At 36.0% G+C, this 24,643-nt stretch overlaps 1 protein-coding gene across 3 annotated transcripts in view; it reads right to left on the reverse strand.

The window, feature by feature from the left end:
- The window catches only part of slc4a4b (solute carrier family 4 member 4b), a 38,393-nt gene that overhangs the window by 12,032 nt on the left and 1,718 nt on the right, over window positions 1-24,643 (reverse strand). For all 3 annotated transcript variants that reach the window (XM_060891743.1, XM_060891745.1, XM_060891744.1), the window contains exons 2-12: window positions 14,736-14,806; window positions 12,979-13,152; window positions 11,531-11,666; window positions 10,041-10,201; window positions 7,936-8,115; window positions 4,450-4,526; window positions 2,738-2,895; window positions 1,782-1,869; window positions 1,376-1,530; window positions 1,118-1,252; window positions 752-926 (exon numbers count right to left, since the gene is read on the reverse strand). In XM_060891743.1, the coding sequence (XP_060747726.1) occupies window positions 752-926; window positions 1,118-1,252; window positions 1,376-1,530; window positions 1,782-1,869; window positions 2,738-2,895; window positions 4,450-4,526; window positions 7,936-8,115; window positions 10,041-10,201; window positions 11,531-11,666; window positions 12,979-13,152; window positions 14,736-14,806 (1,510 nt within the window). The remainder of the gene's footprint in view (window positions 1-751; window positions 927-1,117; window positions 1,253-1,375; window positions 1,531-1,781; window positions 1,870-2,737; window positions 2,896-4,449; window positions 4,527-7,935; window positions 8,116-10,040; window positions 10,202-11,530; window positions 11,667-12,978; window positions 13,153-14,735; window positions 14,807-24,643) is intronic.

The following is a 24,643-nucleotide window of genomic DNA, read 5'->3' on the forward strand; positions in this document are numbered from 1 at the left end:
ATATATATATATATATATATACATATACATATACACACGCACAACAGTGAATAAAAAAATTCATCTTAAAAATCTTAAATGTGATATTTTTAAAGAGTTATTAGATAACACTAAATCAATCCGTCTTTGAATATCCGAATAGGTAGAGACAAGACATACACACAAAGTCACACACCGTCTTCCCCACCTCCTACCAATGTAAACATATTTGTCCCAGGGACAAAAGGGGGGAATTGTGGTGGAAATTTCTAATCTAAAGATGTTCATAAGGCTTTGTCCTCCTATGCTTGTACCCTGTATGCGTCATGACCAGAGACTGACGTTGTCATCAGTTGTTTTGTTAAAATTATGACAAGGGCAGTAGGGACTGGAGACGAGTTGTCCATAAACAACGTCCAGTAAATCTTCTAGTAAGCCTTCTAGAAGACCTTGGCCTGGACAGATTAGCTTGGTCAGGAGATGAGCATGCAGTAATTTTGAGCCAATGATTGATGATGATTTGCTTTTACATATCTTCTTCTTCTTGAGTTCTGTCTATAAAACCTTGATGTAATCAATGATCGTGGCCCTTCATCTCTCATGCTACATGTAGAGTGTTGGGTCCTGCTGCGCAGCTGAGCACAATAAATTGTGTAACCTTTTTATTCTTGCCCGTATCTACCAGTGTTATACTTTATTCTTTAAATCTCTCGAACCTCAAAACTCCCACAACACTCATTATTTTAATTAGCTGAGCAATAATCTTCTGTACCTGCATGTTATCTGTGGCATCTCCAAGCAAGCCTCCAAAGGTGATGGCATTGGTTACGGTGCCCAGATAGATAAACAAAATAGTAGACAAGGCCTGGATATTCAGAGCATCGTAAAAATCGCTTGCAAAAAATGGCAGCTTCCGCTTAACATCCAGACACAGACCACCACAAAACCTGAGAAAAGAGAGACAGATAGCAAGAGAGCGATTTAAAAAAGCAGTGAAAATAAAATAATAATCACTGAGCTAGTGTTAGCATAAGGGCTGTGTTAACACATTAGTGACATTAGTGTTACAGCATGACATCCAAGCCTCTGTGTTTGCGCTGCAGTTTTACCAATAGAATAAAGGCCAAACACCACTCACTTGCCAGTGAACTTGAGCTCCTCTCCAACATGGTGACCTCCACCACCTCCTCCTGCACCACCTTCAATAGGAGCATCACCATTAAGTTTGGATCCATCTCCACCTCCAACTCCTCCTGCTCCTAAGTTGTTCTTACTATATGGACAAGAATGAGCAAATAGAAATATAAATGTCAAAACCTCTCTATATTTGATTCACTTTTATACCATTTTAGACTGTGATGTGGTCACTGAGTGTGAAGATAAACTACATGTGTACCGTTTGTCTGAGGATGGTAGCGATTTCGGGGGCTCAATACGAATGTCAGGGTCCCACTCTCCAGGGGGTAACACAATGACCTCATCAAGGAATTCCTCAAGACCAGCCAATAGGTCACCCCGAACTTTGGCCTTGTATGCAATGTCATGAAACACCTAGAGCACAGAGAATCATGCATCTTCAAAACTCCAAACATGTGTGAAGAATGTGACATGCTAATATTTAGGAGTAAATATTGAAAACATGACTTAAGTAAATGAATTTGTTCACCACACTGTTTAATTTGTGATTGTATACTTCTTCCAACATCACCGAACTCATATAATGTGTTGCTTTTCCTGGCACATGCATACACAGTGATATTTTTAAAGGTTCCCCATAGCCACAAAATCCCTAACACACACACCTCATCTGACATCAAAGTAGCAATGGCTCGACCAATCTCATGGTATGATCTGGCTTTTCCTGTCGGTCCCAAAAGAACAAACAAAAATCTGAAAAACAATACAAAATAAATCATATTCAGGCAAAAAAATGAGCTTTTAATTTTGCATACATAGCTAAAAACATGCAGTGCATATAGAGCAAGTATTTATAAGCACAAGGTCATAATTCAGTCACAGTCCATCTGCAAGTGAAATACTAATCTTTAAACTGCGTTTTCCATTTATACACTTGACTGAATCTGTGCTTTAATTTCAAAGTCATCTGAGTTTATCAGCTACTACAAGCCATTATCATATAGCATTTATGAAACTTTCCACTATATGACTAATCACATAACAGTTCATTCTTCCCGGAAATGATAATGATTTAGATTTGACATAGTACCCCTGCATGTTGTGCACTGTGTGTGCACTTCAGTAAGTGTTTGCATTTCAATGTCCTGTCAGTGATTGCTATAGTGTCTGTTGGATGTCTACCTTTAATCTGTTAAACAATAGACTTAGGTTACTATTGTGAGTGTGTATGTATTGCAATATAAAAGTACAGCATGGTGAAGAAATAACAGAGATATGAATGATGCTGCCACCAAAATGCTATATAAAGTGCATTTAAAAAATGATTTCCTTGATAAAATACGTTTAAATACTTTGCATTGGTGCCACAACAATTGATACTAATTGATGTTAAATACTGATTCTTATCGTTTTTGTTTTTAATTCATTAATAGAGATTTATTTCTACATTATCCATAATTAAATTTGGCATTTCAAATATGACCTCAGTTTGGCTTTTTCTATTATTACACTTTTTCCTAAACATACTGTAGCCTTACAGATTAGTCTGATTAAACTTATAGTGATCATATATAGAGTAATTTTTCATACCACTGCAGCCTTAATTTAGATTGTAGATTACCGTGTAGGCACAGGGACTTCAGTGAGCCCTGCAAGCATGATGGCCTGCTGGAGCCGCACAAAGGCCACAAAAGGAGAATCTAAGAAGTCCACTTCACCAACAAGAATGTTAGATGCCTCTGCATCCCGTGGGATCTTCTTCATGAATTTATTATTTAACTGCACAGAGAGAAAAATGGGCCACAATTTATGCTATAGTAGAATCCAGTATTCAGAACATTTGTGTCAGTCACAGTCTATAATGTGAAATGAAATAAAAACATACCAGTGGAGAAAAATACAAAATTAACAAATAGGGTAAGACTAATAATATATTAAAAGGACATACCTTAACAACAGGACATTAAATAAATTTTTTTAATTGAAATATATTTTAAAGAAAGTTTTCAGGTGCAGGGTATTAAATCTATGAGCATTTCTGATGTTTAGAAAAGAACAAAAATTACACTCTTCTGTGATCTTCCACCTTCAGATTCGACAGCAACAAGATGAGAACATTTTTTAGAAAAGAAAATCTGTTCTGAACAACAACTTAAAACCCAAACCAAAAGGTTGCTCAGGAAATAGATTCGGAAACTGAGTAACCTAATTATTGTGTTTTTTCATTTCTAAGTGAAGCTTCTGTAAATTAAAGTAGAGACCAATAGACAATTTACTAAACACTTCACAAAGCCTAGGCCAATGTCTTTAAACATGGTGTGTTTCCCTCTATAGATACTGAAAAGAAACATTATGAGCAGTCAGAGAAAAAAGTTGTCCTGAAACTGTAAGCAAGCAAAGTCTACTACTAAAGGTCATGCAGGGATACGCTGCAGAGCTTCAAGAACACACACAAAACATGCTTGATCTTGTGTGTGAATGTTTAACCATGAGGTTTGGATAAGTGATTATCAGAGGTTATCAGAATAATGACTCCCGTTGTGATTTGTCCTGCAGCATTGATTTTACATGACGAATACCATAGTTCTGACACAAGAAGAGAAGATAAACCAATTCCTGTGACTAGGAGAGTGAAACTGCATCCAAACTGGAGTGCAGGAAACAGAGGAAAGGTACTGTGTGAAATCTTTAATGAAGAAAGAGAAGCCCATATTCACTGAGGAGTAATTTAGAGTCTGTTGCGTTCTGACAACGGGAGAGAATGAGCTGTTTGTATTTGACTGTGTGTGAGAGAAGAGGAAAAGTGAAGCTATCACAACATACTGTATGTGGGTATATTTGTATGAGTTGGTAATAGAAAGTGAAATATTTTTGAGCTTTTTAATGTATGCTATAATGGCCAAATGTTTGTGGAAACCTGTAACAAAACTATTGTATGCATTATTGTGAATGCATGAGTGAATTTCCTCACTGTGGGATCAATTAAATTTATTTTATTGCATGTATTTGCACAATGAGAGAGATACAGGTGGGAAACTGGTACATGTGTAAATTAGTATATCTGTTAGTACTTCATTACAATTCTTGATTTCGTCACTGCTATTCCTGATAAAAGTGTTAAACTGGTCTTATAAATTGAAAAAGCTATTATTGAAAGTCAAGGCCAACTCTCATCCTTTAATATCTTAAAGTTATTAGAGTTAGGAGTTAGGAGCTGTAAAGGGAAATGACTGAAAAAATGTAAAGAGTAAGTTTAAGTTAACATGAGGATTTCAGAAAACATTCAGGTACACAAGGTTTTAGTGGCACCAATTGTCCTCGTCATTGTCCTACCTGGTCCTTCTCAGGCTTGTCAGAGAGGTCATTAAGGCTGCTGGAGGTCAGATTTTGGGGCACTGCAGCTGGAGTACCTGTGTAAATGAGAAAGAATACAATATTCCTTTGAATCATGTTAACCCCTAATTTGGGCAGAAAATATTTCATTTGGAAACCTGCATTTCCAGCTTTCTGTGACAAAAAATGTGAAAATGCAAATCAAGAAAGGTCTTCATGTATGTTGAATAATTTCAATTTAATAAAAAAAAGCCAATTTTTTAATTTTTACATATTTTTTTATGTAATGAGTTAAAACAGTTTTATACTGTTATATATGCATAAAAAATAAGTCCCATGTTATTTTAGCTATTTAGTAATCATTTCAGTGTCATCTCAACATGTGTCTCAGTGGATCACATGGCAAGTTCTTGTTTTCTTACTGTAGTTTGTATGTGTGTCTGTGTGTGTGTGTGTGTGTGTGTGTGTGTGTGTATCCGCTTTCCAAAGTTGCACAAGGATTAAATGTATATACTTCTAGGTTTATTTGTATCTATGTTTAATTTTAAAGTTTCATGATTCCTAAATTTAAACTATGAATAATGTACTTAGAACAGTTTTCCAGGAACAGATTAAACAGTTTAAATGAATAGATTTCCATTCATCTTGTACAAACCACTAATCAGCTGATTAGTTCTGATTAGCCAGTTAATAATAGGCTGCAATGGCAGGATTAGAAGTGCGGCCCAGGCTGTCTGCTTCTTTGTGTAATTAATGAGGATTATTACTCTTAGTGATTAATTTTGTGCCAGTAATGACTATAGCCCTTCTCTCAATGTGCAACCCAAAAAATATGCAATAGGATATTATATTGAGTTATATATTCTTGGTAATTTTATGACATTTCAGTGCAGTAATAATGGACGCTGGGTTAGTTTGAACAGTAAGAGGTGTCAGATTAGAGTGCGTGTTAGTGGCAAATTGTATAGATAGGTTTTACATCTACTGTATATTTTGCTTGTATTGTAGACCTTGAACCATATACAAGCATGAACATGAAGGATGACAACCCACTATTGTAATCAAACAAAAAGTCAGTGAAAGATATAATTATAAAGATAATATAGAGATCAGAGAAAATAAACAAGAAAATATCCAAAGGGTCAATGACAAATATAGACATAATGACAGAGACCAGGCCTCACTGATGACTGGATAAACTGAATGTGTATATAATGAGAAATTTGCAATTCATTACTGCTTAGAAACATTTTTGTGCTAACTCGCCTTTATTTGTACTGTGAGAATGGCATTGTTGTAATCAGAGGTGCAAATTGAAAGGGGAGCTCATGGCAGGTAGAAATCACTGAATCATTTTAAAACGTTGTTCACTTTTATAAGTAAGCTTGAGAACATTTCTATATCCTGTCCTCACTATGTTGTTAAACATTTTATTGTGTATTGTATTTTTATTTTTGGTTATTTGTTACACAGATAAAGCCATTCAGTTATAGTAGTAGCACACATAATACACACAGTGGAAAAAGTAAAACAAGTGAAAGCTATATATTATGCAGCCAAAAAACTTAGCTGAAACAAAACTAACAGGCATTTTATGCTTTTGCTTGAAGCCAAAAAAATACTGGTGTAGCATTGCATCTGCATTATTAGGGAGGGTTTTGTAATTGCATTTCTGAGATAAAGTAAGATATCTTGATTCCACAAAAGATTTTCCTGTGCATAGTCCTAAGACTATGCACAGGAAAATCTTTTGCTATAGTTTAAATCTGTTACCTATCCAGCTTTTAGCATTTTTATTCCCTTAACTCTCTCACCTCTGTCCTGCTTATTTGGGACCTTCTAGATGTTAATTTTTTTTTTTTTTATTTATTTATTTATTTATTTTTTGTGAAGTTGTGAAGAGTTTGATGAGAATTAAAATAAACTGGTATAAGGATCAGAGAGGTAGTCTCAGGTCTCGAAGGCCACTGGAACAAATACATTGACATTCCTCAGTGAGACAGAGGGAGCACAGCTATGGGAGCCTGGAGGCCTTAGTTACCCTATGACCAAAATCTGGATCAATATAGTTACGCTGCTGTTTTTTTAGTTTGTTAGTTTGTTTGGTTGTTTAATCTTAATTTCAATTTATTCTATATTTGTGTGAAACGCAGCAACAAATCTGGTCATACTGAATTATTATTTTACTCAAAACATTTTAATTTAACACTGTGAAGTTTTATGTATCCTTACAATAAAAAGTTAAGATATTCCCTTTCAAGGGAACTGTTCATAATGATGTAATACCTGTGTCTAATATCACAAAACTTAAAAAGGGATATGACCTTCAAATATCCATGATATGCATATTTTAGTGCTTTTTGTTAGTATTTTGCACCAAAGTAATCTATTTAGCTTCTCACTGCACCTAACAGGAGTGTGAGTTTTGTACTTTTTACAGTTAATCTTTTATTCTAGACTTACAAAGCATACCCACGCTGTTGCTTCTCTGCATCTGTATTTGGCCTTCAATTTCAGAGATGCTAAAGCGTGGCACAGAGTGGTCAACAGAACCACGCACTGTCATGCCACACACACATAGATAGGCACACACCACACACAGACAGACAGACAGACACACAGACAGACAGACAGACAGACAGACACACAGACAGACAGACAGACAGACACACAGACAGACAGACAGACAGACAGACAGACAGACAGACAGACACATAGAGGAAAGCAAACCATGACAAAGAAGAGAAAGGGAAAAAGGAACAAAGAAGAAAGAAATGTCAGTTTAGATCACAAGATACAGAAAAGGTTTCTGTAAAACATTATGCTGATTTTCTTTTCATTATAGACATAGACAGCTCATTTACATATTACAGATAAAGATTTTTTATCTTCAGGATTTCATATCTCTTTAGTGTCTTACAAGAATGCCAGCCACTTTAATTGTCCAGAAGAACACTCATTTAAAGCCTAACAGAACCTAGCCTAGCCCCTGATGCTAACTACTGCATACATAAACACTTCAGCAGGCAAGTATTTTAAGATATTTCATCTACTGTAATAAAATCAGTTGTAACTTGCTTCATGTTTATAGCAGGTAAATAAGCACGCACACACACACACACACACACACACACACACATATATATAAGTATATATATATATATATATATATATATATATATATATATATATATATATATATATATATATATATTTCCCATTTTAAATAGCCTCTTGCTTTTTTACTACATCATGGTGCATCTTTAGTCTGGGGGCTTAAAGGCATATCTTTCAGTTCAATGCCTGTTCAAATGGCTGAGATTCTGGTAAAAACACCAATTATTCTGGCAATTGGGATAGAGAATATGAGTGTTAGCAAAGAAATGTAAAGCCAAAGTTCATATTAGCTTTTAAACACAGATATGGAAAGAGAATCACAAAGAATGAGAGTTAGAGAAGTTTTGTGTAGCAGTAAGACAGCTTTACCATTCTCTTGGTTTGAAAACAGCCTACTTGCACTCGAGACAGTTCGGCCAATGTCAGCCAAAGAGCGTAGGTTGGACTTCTTGGTCTGATGGCGGTGTTTTCGCAGTAGCGTGTATGTAACCTTTTCCTTCAGCTCAGCCTTCAACAGCCCCATCTCAATCTGAGTGTCTGTTATCATATCTGAGAGGACGAGCCAGAGGATGGCAAAGACAGTGAATGAAAAAGAATTAGTACCATCCTCATAATCACTACTACAAGCCATTGACCCAGGCTAAGTCTTCATTTTTAATTTAAAGAAATCAAGGTTTTTCAACCTGTTTTCATCTTGCTTATTTGGTTATAAATATATAGGTGCATATCAATAAATTATAATGTTGTGGAAAAGTTGATTTATTTCAGTAATTCAACTCAAATAGTGAAACTCTTGTATTATATAAATTCAGTACACACAGACTGAAGTAGTTTAAGTCTTTGGTTCTTTTAATTGTGATGATTTTGGCTCACATTTAACAAAAACCCACCAATTCACTCTCTCAAAAAATTAGAATACTTCATAAGACCAATAAAAAACATTTTTATTGAATTGTTGGCCTTCTGGAAAGTTCATTTACTGTATATGTACTCAATACTCGATAGGGGCACCTTTTGCTTTAATTACTGCCTCAATTCAGCGTGGCATGGAGGTGATCAGTCTGTGTCACTGCTGAGGTGGTACAGTATGGAAGCCCAGGTTTCTTTGACAGTGGCCTTCAGCTCATCTGCATATTTTGCTCTGGTGAGTGTGCTGGCCAGTCAATCACACCAACACCATGGTCATTTAACCAACTTTTGGTGCTTTTGGCAGTGTGGGCAGGTGCCAAATCCTGCTGGAAAATGAAATCAGTATCTTTAAAAAGCTGGTCAGCAGAAGGAAGCATGAAGTGCTATAAAAGTTCTTGGTAAATGGGTGCAGTGACTTTGGTTTTCAAAAAACACAGTGGACCAACACCAGCAGATGACATTGCACATCAAATCATCACAGACTGTGGACTTAACACTGGACTTCAAGCAACTTGTGCTATGAGCTTCTCCACCCTTCCTATAGTCTCTAGGACCTTGGTTACCAAATGAAACACAAAACTTGCTCTCAACAGTCCAGTTGTTCTTCTCATTAGAACAGCTAAGATGCCTCTGACATTGTCTGTGGTTCAGGAGTTGCTTAACAAGAGAAATATGACAACTGTAGCTAACTTCCTTGACACATCTGTGAGTGGTGACTCTTGATGCCTTGACCCCAGCCTTAGTCAATTCCTTGTGAAGTTCACCCAAATTCTTGAATCGATTTTGCTTGACAAGCCTCTTAAGGCTGCGGTTCTCTCGGTTGGTTGTGCATCTTTTTCTTCCACACTTTTTCCTTCCACTCAACTTTCCTTTAACATGCGTGGATAGAGCACTCTGTGAACAGCCAACAGTTTGTGGCTTACCCTCCTTGTGAAGATCAGATCAGCAGTCTTCCCCATGATTGTGTAGCCTAGTGAACCAAATTGAGAGACCATTTTGATGCCTCAGGAAACCTCTGCAGGTGTTTTGAGTTGATTAGGTGATTGGCATGTCACCATACAGTATTCAGATTTTTTGAGTGAATTGGTGGGTTTTTGTTAAATGTGAGCCAAAATCATCACATTTAAAAATACCAAAGACTTAAACTACTTCAGTCTGTGTGTACTTATATAATGTACTTTCACTATATGAGTTGAATTCCTGAAATAAATTAACTTTTCCATGACATTCTAATTTATTGAGTGTATATGTAGTGTGTATGAAATTTATTGCATTCTTTCCTAGTGTTTGTACATGTGTATAAACAGATGAAATGAACAGTGACTAAATCACCTTCTGTTTCTGAAGACTTTTTTAAAGCAACAGCCATATTTTCTTTTTTTAATTTGTGTTTATAGAGTAATTATGTTCTTCTCTAAATTAGATCCAACAGCATATTTGAGATGTTCTGATCTTAGTAAATAAGTCATGGATACTTTGAATAAAAGAATAATGAATCTTGAATTAATGGGCTCAGGTGCATTGCATCATAGAATGTGATGATTGGAAATGGCTGTAGTTTTTACCAACAATCTGCTGCAGTGAGTTAGCCTCTATGTCAAGCATGACAGTGCCCTTCTCTATGCACTTCTTCAGTTCAAACAGTGAGTGCAGATACAGAGTGGCAACATGGGGCTTACTCCACCTCTCTCCACCCTCTTCTACCTTCTCCTCAAACTTGATCCATCTACAGAAATAAACACATTAATAAGTACATATAACAACATGTATAATTATCAGCTTGTGTATATGATCCCTTACCTACATGTTTCTACAAACAGGTAATAACAGAAGTACTGGCTATGTACTATCTTTTAAACTAGCATTTATCAAATCCCTGATTTAAAAACTTGACCTTCACTCTCTGTCAGCTGTCCAACTGTATGTCAATATCAAACTTACTTTATCAACAAGGTCCTAGAAATGGTTTAGCACAGCAGTTGTGCTCAGAGTTTTTAATGCCAGCACTACCTCTGGCTTGCTCATGTGGGATAAAATTATCATTTTAAAATTTTATATTTACGTAAAACTGCTTTGTGACAATGTGCTATGCAAATAAAATTCAACCAAACTGAATGCAATCATAGATAATTCTATGAAGTCTAAATTTCCAAGCCAAGTGTATTTTTCTTTTTTCCATTGTATTAGTTATCAAAAACATTTGTCAATATTGCAAGTCAGAAATTTTGATACTGATTAACATACACTGGAGTATTACTATGAGTGTTTAAGTTCTTGAACAGGATCAAAGTTGATCTTGTATTCTAACCATGCTGTGGTCTTAAGAAAGAATATTTTGAAAACTTGGAAAAAAAAACACAACAGGTGCAGTGAATGACCCAATACAGTGTCATGTGATACCATTACCACCCTGAACTGGGTTATTTTCCTATCATTTTCCATTCCTCAAGGTGTTTTATCCTTATGCCTCAGCCTATGATTGTCATTTTTACTTTATTAATGAACAACACTTCGTGCTTCAATTTAATTAATGAATTAAATATTGTGGATTTTCTGGATGAGTATGTATGTATTTCCACTTATATTTTAACTGCTGTAAACAGCCACTCACTCACAATTTTTTTTCTCTTAAAATACAAAGAACACAGAATAGCATGTAACAAAAAAAAACACAAAGTACAAAATGTGCTGTTCTAAAGACATTCTCATTGCAAAAAATGTAAGATAGTCCATTTTATAATCTTCTTAAGATTTACTTGTGACCCTTTACACCTCACCCAAATTAATGAATATCTGTATTGTTATGTATTCAGAGAAAGAAATGTAGTCTCCTGCATACAGTAATGGTCAGTGATTTCAGCTCAGCACAACACTATGATACTGAGACACATCAGTGACACAGGGCTAATAATAATAACAGTTTGTGGCCCTTTGTCTTTCTATCTATATCATTCCTTGTGTCCATTGGCCTGTGGGGTGTGTGCGTGTGTGTGTGTGTGTGTGTGTGTGTGTGTGTGTGTGTGTGTGTGCGTGTGTGTGTGCATGCGTGCATGACCTGGCAGTCTCTTTCCACTCAACCTCGTTGCCATCAGTGGTGAGAAGTTCATCAAGTTCAGTGAATAACTGTGGTGGTGCGGGGCCACTTTCCTCCTCACCCAGAATAAAGCGGATCCTTTCGGCTGCCGAAGAGACTGCAGAAAGACAAGTGACCAGTATTACATGCATGTGTAATGTAAAAAGAGTGTAAAAAATGTTAAACATAGAAATGTTGACAGATTTTCCAATCATGTAAATAGTTTTGCAAAAATTAAACAAAAATGAAGTGTTATACAAATAATAATTATTATTATTCTAATAAAAAAAATTTTGAAATCCTATTCAGCGTTCTGGGAAATTTTGCATCTATTCTAAAATTTCACGCCCATGTAATATCCATATAACAGTGTATCCAAAGTAGCATCCATGTGACTTGGCCTATCATTATTATTGTAATATCTTTTTGATAAAAATGAGTGCTTAATGGTCTCTGGCTTTGTTGCAATCTTATGAAATGAAGCCACATTCAGCTTCAACCCTCAGACTTTTCTGGGGTCTATATGTCATATTCACTTTAAATAAAATACAACACCACACCAGTATTGGGAAGTAAGGAATTGTTTAATTGTATGTGTGTGTGTGCGTGTGTGTGTCAGCACTGTCAGGATACAAACTCATAGTCTTGGATGCAAGGGCAACACTTCTGTAGAGCACTGGAAAAAATCCATAATACAGGTATCAACTGATTTTCTGATAGTTTGATTTAACTGGGGAGTTTTGGCAGTATGTTTATTATAGCTCTGGTTTATGTGTGTGTGTGATATGTATGTATCCCCCTCCAAAAATCTTGGAACAACAAGGCATTTGACATCAAAAGATTCTATATTTCTATATTATTATAGAGAGAATATTACAGAGAATAGAGCAACTTGGAGACTATCACACAGTCTTTAAACTCCCATTCACTCACACACTGTGACGTATTTCCAGGTTTATACTGCACCTTCTTTCAGTTTCCCCCTTTTCTCAACATAAAATTGTCTTGCTTGTCTTTAAATAGACAGTTGGTTGGTCTTCATGTGGCGTTATCCTTTTAACAACAAATGCAGTCTTGACAGGTGAAACCCAGGACTCAATACAAGAGTAGATATTCAGAGATATTAACTGTTTACACAGTAAATCTAACAGCACAACCAATTTTTTAAAATTTCCAATATTATTTATCACTTGAGAAATGGTGTCATATTTTAAGCTTTTTATCTCATCTGGATGTAAATATCAGGAAATGAAATTTCATCTCAGGTTCTCCTGTTGCAGAAGAATTCAGAGGGACTGTTTGTTACTTTTTGCAGCTCATTCTACTTGATCTTCCTGTTCCTACTAATTAATGAATCTGGACTTCAATTTAAGTGGGTAGAGACTGAAAACTGAGGTTCATACTGGATATTTTATCCCCATGTGACTTACTGAGAGGTTTGAGGATGCTGGTGGCGGAGTCATCCACATTCTCAGTGTCCGATTTGTCGCTCACTCCTTCAATTAATCGCTCTTTCTTTTCTTTGTGACTTGAACGTCTTCTGTGTCTCCGACGGCGATGGTAACTCTTGGGTACATGGACGCCAATGTACACTGTGTGATGGCCTGTGTACACACACCACACACAAAAATACACACAAACACCTTAATTGTATAGCTGGAACTATCATAAGAATGTGTAATTTTTCATATTATAAAGGTGATTTCCATATAAGATATCCTGGGTGGCAACATATTCAAATGTAAAGTAATTCACACACACACACACACACACACACACACACACACACACACACACACACACACACACACACACACACAACAGTATTAGCTGTTTACCTGACATTTGTTGCTTGTATAAGCATTTGTCTACCTCCCAGTCAACCCAAATACTGTCAAATTGTATGGAAACTATTGGTAAACATCAATTTTCAAGCCTTGCCAAAGGTTATCACATGGATTGGTCTGAGCTTTGAACAAGCCATTCTAACACATTCAGATGTTCTTCACTCCAGTGTTTCAGTGGCAGTGTGTTTAGTGTAATTTCCCTGTTAAAAAGTGAAACTTTTCCTAGTCTGAAGACTCCTGTAGACTGGAACAGGCTCTTTTCACAAATTGCCTGGATCACTCACTGATCCCTACAATATAATGCTAGGCGTTGGTTGATGAGCAGTGTTTGGTTTGTGGGACTGTGTGCCAAGGCCAAAAAGTTCAGAAAGTAGTTCTAAACATTGTTTTCTACAAGCAAAACCACTATGATAAACTCACAACATAATCTTCAAGAGAAATGTTGACAAGACATACATCATAACTACAAAGAAATATTCTTCCAAGAACAGTGTCAGGCTACTACTGAAAGCATAGCCAGCAAAGGCTATGGCATCCAGTCAAAAAATATTGCATAATTTGTTTATATGTAAAATGTGTTTATATGTCAATATTACTTGGAAGGATTAACATTTTGAACAACAATGAATGTGTCACCTAAACACAGTAAATATGACAAAAAACAAGAAATGGGATTATAATTTTCATGGGATTATACTTGCAATACTTCTATCCCTATTCAACCTTGCCAGCGTTTACCAATTTCCCTCCGTGGGTTGATTTTGCTTCCTGTTATAGACACTCCATTTATACACAGTGTGACTAACCGAGACTACTATCATGCTTAAGTAGGTGGCACATTTCGATTACAGCCAAGACTTATTATTTTCAGACTGAGGCTGTGTGTGTCACATACCCTAAAAGTTCATGATCAGGTAAGTAATAAATAGATGACATATGAAAACAGAAAAAAAGGTTTGAAAGAACTGATGTGGTCACAATGACTAATGTTTAAGTGTGCATATTGTGGTTAGAGGGTTTTCTATAAATAGACTCACCAAACATCAGTTGGATCTAATCCCAAAACAGTGCAAACATGACAAATCTAACACCAACTTAGAAGATCTTCTGTGTGTGCACTGAGGTTTAGACTGGTAAACGTCTTTACATGTTTTTAGATTCTAACATCTACATACTTGTTATCTTTATTGCCCATAATCCTCTCGTGGGTTAATGTATGTGTCATTACCACATCAACAATGGACACCGAACAATGAAAACAAACAAACAAACAAACAAACAAAGGAACAACTATAGATTGTTGGGAGTAATGTGTGCGTGTAAGTGTGTGTGTGTCATACTCTCAACCTCCTCCTTGTCACAATGTTTGACATATGAGGCACCTCTGTCCACCACAGCCTCTTCATCCACCCTACAGAAAAAGACAGATGCAGAAAATGAAAGAGAATTAGACATTAGAAATTATTACATTAAAGGTATAGAAAATAGACAAGAATAAACCAAATATAGTTATACTTTGCTCAAAATTGTAACCATGGCTTTTTAGCAAAGTGTGCAGGACTGAAAAAAGAGGATTAATGCTCTCTCACTAAACACGTCAACATACATAACAAAACAAAACAAACAATATATATATATATATATATATATATATATATATATATATATATATATATATATATGTGTGTGTGTGTGTGTGTGTGTGTGAATGTATGTTGAATCCTGTTGTGTATTAAGGTCTCTTTGCTCTTACCACCTGAGCAGTGATACAAACACAAACACACACAATAATACAAACTCATACAGTCATCTCCAGAATTATTGGAACCCTTCCAGAGAAAGGGGAATATTATAATTACACAAAAACAACTGACAAATTGTGCTCAACTTCGCTTTCTGTACCGCTTATCCTACACAGGGTCTCCAAAGAACTCAGGTGTGTCAATCCATTGCATGGTACATTCACACATACACAGACATGCCAAACAGCCTACAGTACAACACAAGCCTTTGGACTGGTAGAGGAAACTTACCTACCAGATGAAAACCCCTGAAGCACAGGGGGAACATGATAAATCCACACACACACACACACACACACACACACACACAGGGCAGGAGTTGGAATACAACCACAAATATTTTCATGAAGTGTGCCAATAATATTGAAGCTGACTACAGTGACTGCTGGAATACAACACACTTGTACATCTAGACAAAAACAAGGTGACACACAAAGATGCATGACAACAGAGTGTACAGTACATGCTCACAGAAAAATCACAAAGCCACTATACATCTATCACTCACATACACATACACATAGACATACACACATACACATATACATATGGCCACACCCTGGCAGCATACACACACATCAAGTAACAATGCCTTTCAGTTTAGCAGTCTGCAGCTGTTCCTCCCTCCTGTTTGTCTATCCACTCCATATTTATCAGATATCAGAAAGACATTAAACCATACTCTGAAGTTTTGTATAATTCCATTGACTGTATAATATTCTACTATATTCTTTGTTACTTAAACACATCCTCAGTAGGGCTGTAAATCTTCACCAGCTCAAATCAGTGTGTAACAGGCAAAAGCTTGGAGGTTTAATATAACATATGCAGGTCTGCTTTTTTTTTTTTTTTAACTATCACTGCACTATTATTTAACAACATTGTTAAATTCCTTTCCTTTCATTTCATTATTAATCTCTTGATCTCTAACATTCCTTCTGCTTCTGCTGGTCTTTTCTCATCAGTTGTGGTAAAGACTCTGTAATAAAAACACATCACTCAGCACCATGCTGTGTCCATTACACTTCCATTCTAAACAACATGGACCTTTCTTTGTCTGTTAAGCTGTCAGCTCCAATCTGCATGTCGTGAGAGTAAAGAGAGTAAATTTCTTGTTAATGACTGAGAGATCCTGGTGCTGTGAAATTAGTGTTACAGTTATAAATGTCTCATAGTATAAAATGAAGAACAAATTAATTATTTTAATATTTATTGCACAAAATTTTTGAGTTACCAAAAAAATCCCCAGTATATCCTGAAGAGAATTGAAAATGTAATTTTAGTCTGTGTGTGAAGTTAACTAAAAGTGTGGTTTAACAAATTTCATAGTGACTGAAATACACATCACATTTTATCACATTTAAACTTTATCTCAATACTCTTATACCCAAAAAACATCTATGATCCCATACTAATCTAGAAAATGTAAATAAATTTCCATTCATTATCATAAAGAGATCTTTGGTTTGTTCTTCTGAGGAAGCCACTACAAGATTTGGAAACAGTTTTGGAACATTATAACTATTAAACAGAGAAACCTTGAATAAATAATTAATTTAACTAGTCTCTGTATAGGTTTTCTAAGAAACAAATTCAACTTTCATATCGAAAGCGGTGGAGAGGAAGCCTTATAAATCTGGATTGTGCAGCTTAGAGCAAGAAAGTGAAAGAATCCTTAGTGCCTTTTTTCTTCTCTTAATCAAAGAGATGAAATCAAGAAGAAGGCAAAGAGGAACTAGTACTGATTTCACACTCACATATTTAACACAATGCTCAATATAGAAGAGAATAAAATTGATTCATAGGAATCACAGTGGAAGCTTTCTGAGAGCCAAAAATACTCCAAGCTCAGAACTGGTCATTATCAAGTTTCCTACACATGCTGAGTAAAGTGCATGGCTGCTTGCCATGTAGATATGAATCTAAAGGTTCAACTCTATGTTCAAATAATTGTGTGTGACGATGCACAGTTTACCTGATAGTGATTCTGATTCATAATTTCTGGGTTACTTTAAAATAAGTGATTATCAGTCAGAAGTATTAAAAACATCTGAAGGATTTTCAACATTCATTGCCCTTATCGTCTGGGTTGGTTTGGGTAAATATTTTAACTTCTTGGTCTCCAAGCGGATAACATTCTTTCTATGGGACACAGATTAAAATCCAACGTGACTTCAATTTTTTTTGGTTAGTTGCCAACCTTAAAGATGAACTTTATTGATTCCCAGTGGAATACAGACAGGAAACAATTCACGAGTGGACTACCAGATGTTCAACTTCACAGCAGTGACTCTTTAAGGCAAACAAAGATCTTTAAGATCTTTAAGGCAAACAAAATTATTCAATATAAACTCATTAAAATTACCCAGCAAATACATATAAGTGGCAACATATATTAAAATAAGTAGGTATTGCTGTGTAACATGTCAGACCATATCCTTAAACAATATCAGCCCTACTTTAGAATGTACCTTTCAAAACCAGATTCCTAGCAGCTGCAGGCCTAACTTGACAAGGAAGTTAAAGGTCATAAGGATTGCAACACTGTAATGCATGCAAAGTGTAAGAGTGTGATTTTACACAACAAACACATTTGTCCAATGTTGTTGATATTTAATACCATAGCAGGTGATGGAGCCTGATTAGCGTTTCAGCATAGTTGTGTATGTGTGTGTGTGTGTGTGCGTGTGTGTGTGTGTGTGTGTGAACAGAATGCCAAGCAATCTAACTGTGTTAAAGATCACAAGAGTGTGGATCTTTTAAATAAATACTTTTATTTATGTGACTAGATTTGTTTCATATAAATATATTCTAGACACAGATACAAATCTTGCAAGAACTTCCTTGCAAGTCTTGCAAGATACAGATACAAATCTTGCAAGAACACACACAAACACACAGACACAAACAGACACACACACAGACACATAAACAGACACACACACAGAGACACACACACAGACACACACAGACAGACAAACACACACACACACACACACACACACACACACACACACACACACACACACACACACAGAGTATCATTTCATTACATTTTTTTTCCTCTAGTCAGCTGTTGGGAACACAATCCTGCCCTTTTGACTAAACACAGCCTGTGCTACAGCCTTTTAGGATGCAGTATTTAGCATGTAACACATCAACTACACAAGATGTGCTAAAGCAGGTGAGCTTTACTACATAGCACTTAACAGAAACTGTCATTTAAAACACTGATCCTGTTCCCTGGGATTGTTTATCACTTTGACCAGTTATGTGAACTTTCGCTACTACTACCCGTGTAAAAGGCCAGGCCCTAAAGTGAAACTGATGCTGATGTTAGCATTAGCATTATCATTAGCATTAGGTGTTGTATTTCAGGAGAGGTTAGGTTACAGGTATACTCCTGCATTAGGAAACTTAAACACCAGTGGATTTGGGCTTTTAGAACAATACAGCACCAACGTTATTCAGAAAGACCCTTTTGGATCCATTTTTCCTGCTGAACCAAAAACTCACAAAAAATTACAATTAGGCACCTAACCCAATATACAATATCCAATGTAGAATAATCCAATACAGACACAAATAAATTAAACTCATAACTCATAATATGTCTATAACTTAAAACAAAGAAAGTATGCAGCTTTAGCACTTAGCAAAGCAAACTCCTATTCTGCTTGACCTACTGTCACAAGTAGTTACCATTCTCCTCAAGCTTCTTTGCTATCCATATGTGATGATCCACAACAGGTCTTCACATAGGATGTAGCTCTACTGTTTATTTATAATGCTCTAATTTGCAGGCAATAAAAATAATAAAATAATGGCTGTGAACTGTTGACACACTTGTGTGGGATAGGTACATTCTAGTGCATGTGTGCAAAAGATCATGTATCAGTTCCCTGAGCATAGATGCTGATAAGCACAAACAACTCTATTCAACTCTGTTCTCTTTATAAATAATATACACAAAATTTCAAATGTATTTAGAAGAAATACATGTTTAAGAACATTCTACATTAAATGCTTGTCATTTTTATGGGTGCAAGTTCTGAGCTGTGTAACAGTATATGATATACCACTAAGGAATGGTGGTATTACTGTAAAAAGAGAAAAAGAAAAAAGTGTAGAAGCGCATGTACAGCATATTTCTACAATACAATCAATACATACAAGTTGAAATTTCAGAAAACACGTCTTATTTGTGGTTAACAACAGGTTACAGAAGAAAAAGGTCTGAAACAGAATGAAATGAAGCGATTCTGTGGTATAACTGTAACAAGCCATTTCACTGACAGCTCAAAACTTCCAGTAACATGAGCAACATCGACGGTGTTGACTAGATATGGACGTGTCTAAGGTTTAAATTTATGCAAATATAGAGCGAATTTGTAGTGTAGTGACCTTTAATGGCAGCGAAGAAAGAAAGATGAACACAATCCCTGGCAAAGAGGACAATCTGCTATTCCTTCATCTCATATGATATCATGCAGATATATAATGCTATTATACACAAGCACCAAATCTCCACCCAGAATGTTTCATTTTAGCTGTATGATAACTTTTTGAATGCTAGTTGCACCGCTCACTGATAAACATTATGGCAACCATTAGTATGAACACCCACTGGTGACTACATAGTACAGTGATAGCAACTTGCAGAAATAAAATTGCTATATGTATGAGCAGAGCATCATAATTTGATTGCTTCCCATATTAGAAACATCCAGATCGAAAAGTTTCCTTTGCTACATTGCATTTTATCTCGAGTACTAGAAGAACATGCACTCTGATCCAGCTGTGGCTGGTTTTTAGGATGTTTCTTGCCTATTTTGATGAATATGCAGGATATAAAAAAACTTCTTAACACTTGCACAAATGTAATAAATATTACATACATTAACACAAACAGTAAAAAAAGTGTTTTATTTACTCTACAGCAAATTTTTTAAAGAAAAGTCTTAATAAGATTTGAATGTTTGCTGTGAGTTTCGTGCCTGTATCAGAGTTTAAATTATATCGATTAATTTTCTCTTTTTCCTTAATATTTTGTGCAGTTGTTTTCGTTTATTAATTTTTTACTTTTCTATCACAGTTCTTTTTTTTTCAGGATAGGCTATTTGTGTTCTGTCTTCAAACAGCAAGTGTAGGAAACCCACTTCAGACTTTTTTCAATATCCAAGGCCCTTAACCCTCATTTGCTCAGCTGTATAAAAAAAAACAGATAATGTAAGTCGCTCTGGATAAGAGCGTCTGCCAAATGCTGTAATGTAAATGTCTAGACAATCAGTAATAATCCAGAGCCAGGGGGAGGGAGCAGACAAGTAGGCTAACCTGACTGTCTGCTAGCTGCAATGAGTCGTCAGCCAGGCTTCACAATAGACTGTGTCTGATTCCCGAGCTAAACAAAAATGAATAAACACTCAGAATATTTGTTTTAGTAACCTTATTAGTATAAAATCAATCATAGTGAATGCACAACAAGTAAATTTGACCTGAATCGAGGACTGTTAAATATAAGATTTCTTGCATCTAAACCACTTACATTTACATTTATGGCATTTGGCAGACACCCTTATCCAGAGTGATGTACAAAAGTGCCTTTGAAGTCTATATCATTAAATACATTAACACTGGTTCACTATGTTCTTTCTTGGTGTTGACTCTTACCCATGTTGTAGAGAAGAAACAGACATGAGCATTAGCAACATTCAAGGAAAAGGGAAGTTGATTGTCCATGGTTACCCCACGGTTGTGAGCCATGGCCGAAGGAGAGATCAGATTGTTGTGTAGGGAGATATTGTTATTATTGTATAGTATATTGCACTTATTGTTAAAGAAATTACTACTGATCAGAGTTTTAGTGTTCTGTGTAACAACTACGAAAAAAAGGGCTATTAAAGTCCTGATTAAAATACCCAACCTCGACCCCTGCCAGCTACAGGCCAATATCAAACCTCCCCCTTGATCTTAGAAAAGGTTATAAGACAGCAGTTATGCACATACCTACACAGAAATAACATTCATGAAATGTTTCAGTCAAAATTTAGGCCTCCGATCAGTAAACCAACACCTTAACCACTGATCTACCACTACAAATTACCCTGACCTATTTGTTCCTCAGGAGCTCTTGGATTCAAAATTCCACTTGACTACAAACTGTTATAGAAAATACATTAATTACATTTATATTATTTACTGTCCAGTGTTACCCAAATGAAGATGGGTTACTTTCTAAGCCTGAAGGTTTCTTCCTCATATCATCTCAGGGAGTTCACATTTTATATGTTTGTACACCTAAGTGGATATGAATTTTTTTTTCCAGAAGTAATAGGGGCATCTAAAGGCTCTATATGGGTTATAGGGGCCCAAGGCTGCAAACTGCCGAGGAATAAAGGTGCGTGGGAATGCGGGTTTGAGTTTTTCTCATACATAGTGGTACACACCCATTTGCTTAACTCAGTTATGTCACATTTGAGGTTTCAAATAATGGTCAGAATTTTGCTATATTTGTTATCATTATCTGAATTGTTTTATATTTATTTATTTATTTATTTGATTAATAATTGATTAATTTAATTATTCGATTGACTAATTGAAGACTTTTGTTTGTGTTATTGAATTTTAAGACAAATGGCAATTAATTTATTCTTATTTATTCATTTTAGTTAAAGTTTTTATTTATTTTTTATAATAATTTCCCTTGTTATCTGATACAAAATAAAAGTCAAACCACACTGGATGTGTTTTTTTTTCCGGAAGTATATCACAGACAGCATCCTTTTTCACGAGCCTTTCAGTCCACAAAAACGGCATCAGCGGCACGTGCTTATCAGCATGTTGGCCTCTCTTTGTTTAACACTTTGTTTCACTGTCATTTCCCTGAATTAGAAAATCCATAGAAATCCATTTTCCTGTTGTTATGGCAGAATACTTTCTTCATATGCACATGATATGGAGCTGCCCTCTAAGCAGCAAGTTGGAGGTAATGTGATCCTGTAACCTCCTCTCATCCTCTTCTGCCCTTAATATATACAGAAAGTATATTTCTGTATATTATTATTATTACTAGCTAAGTATATAACACTCACCAAGTTCACTATGTTCCCTCTGTATAGATTTGGTCTCCACTCAGTAAGCTGTAATACTCCTCTCTGGGTCAGATTCTTTCTTGGTGTTGTTTGCTCCAAATATTCCACATTGGTGACATTCTAATATGGAATTATATTGAACATTTCATAGATATTGACCCCTCTGTAATGGAGTTGAAGGATACCTCACTCCACGCTCAAAGTTGTTCGTCTTTTGGTTGCTCCCTGTTCGGTGTCACCACAGCGGATCACTGGTTTGCACATTTGGGAAAGGTTTTACGCTGGATGCCCTTCCTGATGCAACCCTCTCATTTAATCTGGGCTTGGGACCAGCACCAAGAGTTAAACTGTGACCACCAGGGGACACACACAGTGTCAAGTACCATTAGCAAATGCAAATGACCCTTGAGACACAGTGTCAAGTGTCATTAGCAAATGCAAATGACCCTGCAGAATCTACCTTGCATGACCATTATTTTACAGGTTTTTTTTTAAGGGTCCAGGTCATCAGTCTTGAACATTCTTTCAATTCAGTAGTACTGTTTCAAATAAACTGTATCAAATAAAGATGTAGAAATGTTCACAAACACATCCACAGATTCCTGCTTGTGGCATCAAGATGGTGAGCAAGATGTTTGTTTCCACTAATGATATTCATTACAAGCCTATGCAAGATGCTGAAATGAAATGAGTATCTCTGCAAACTGCTGAATTGCAAGCAATCTTTTTACGCATCAGATCTGACCTCCTGAACCAGCATGTACCCTTGTTACTGTGACACATCAGATGCTGAAATTATGCTACTGCTTCTAGCAATAACTTGTAGAACCATGGTTATGTATTTAGCCCTCCCTTATCTATGTCACAAAATGGGTTTCCACTTTATCCTTTAATGGTATGAAAACTGAAATTAAACTTTGAATTGCATGATGCTCAGACAAAAAAAAAAAAACATGCTAAGCTATTTCACTTTGCTTATGAAACAAAAACAAAAGCATTATGGTGTATTGAGGGGTTCAATAATTCACTGAGGCTTTGACCATACAAATTCAGATGCTGATATTCAAATCTTTCTCCTTTCCACTTGTGAAAACTCTTACATATATTGACAATCATAGATCTTTTATAATTCCAACAGACTAAAATTTCATTCTGTTCAAAATTTGTTAATTAACTTGAATAATTTAAAATAATATTTTCATTGTGACTTTACAATAAGCAGAGAGCATTGTATTATTTGGCATTGTTTCATTGTCTACTGAAAACCTGGACACTGGGTCACAGTAATCATACAGTGATTTTTGATCATGGAGTATCACTCCAGTTTCCACTTTTTTATTTGCTCAATCATTCCCTCATCCTCACTCCAAACTTCTTTGTTCTACATACAGATAAGTAACAACACTGGTCTCACACTAATATTGTGAAGAAAGAGTTGTGAATATTCATTCTGAAGGTCATTTCCTATCAAGTCTGAATTAATTCTGTTTTTTTTTTTCCTTTGTTAATCTCTCCTGGAACATCTCATATTCCTTGTGCAGTTAAAACTGCTTGAAAAAGCATAGCAGGAAGTGTACTTGTCATGTGTATTTTATCCGACATCACTGATAGAGTTTTAAACTGTACAGTACTATTTAGATAACAGACAGAAACCAGATTAACAGGTGAGTTACCTTTCCCTCCTTATGAGTCATAATAAAGCATGAAGGAATTAATTTAACTAGCTTTATTTTAAGAGTTTTATGAAAACATCTAAATCTCTGCGGTTTACAATGCCAAAAACTTTTAAAAAGCTTTTTAATTAGCCCTGTGTTAAAAGACCAGAAATAGAGGGAAGAACAAAGGATAAAATTTGATAAACAGATTTTTTAAACTATTTACCAGTGTTCATCCAGTATTCATCCAGTATTCTGAAGACAGGTGCTCTTCCGAATACTGGATATAGTAGTTGTGGTCCTAAAATTTGAGATTCGCTCATCTGACTCATCTGTTGAGTACTTTTCAGCAGTTGCTGCTGGACTTGAATAGTTTAACGGGAATGCATGCATATTTTATTCATTCAGTCATTCATTTTCTACCGCTTATCTGAACTACCTCGGGTCACGTGGAGCCTGTGCCTATCTCAGGGGTCATTGGGCATCAAGGCAGGATACACCCTGGACGGAGTGCCAACCCATCGCAGGACACACACACTCTCATTCACTCACGCAATCACACACTACGGACAATTTTTCCAGAGATGCCAATCAACCTACCATGCATGTCTTTGGACCAGGGGAGGAAACCGGAGTACCCGGAGGAAACCCCCGAGGCACGGGGAGAACATGCAAACTCCACACACAAGGCGGAGGCGGG

This window comes from Tachysurus vachellii, chromosome 17, assembly GCF_030014155.1.
Source record: "Tachysurus vachellii isolate PV-2020 chromosome 17, HZAU_Pvac_v1, whole genome shotgun sequence".
Lineage (NCBI taxonomy): Eukaryota > Metazoa > Chordata > Actinopteri > Siluriformes > Bagridae > Tachysurus > Tachysurus vachellii.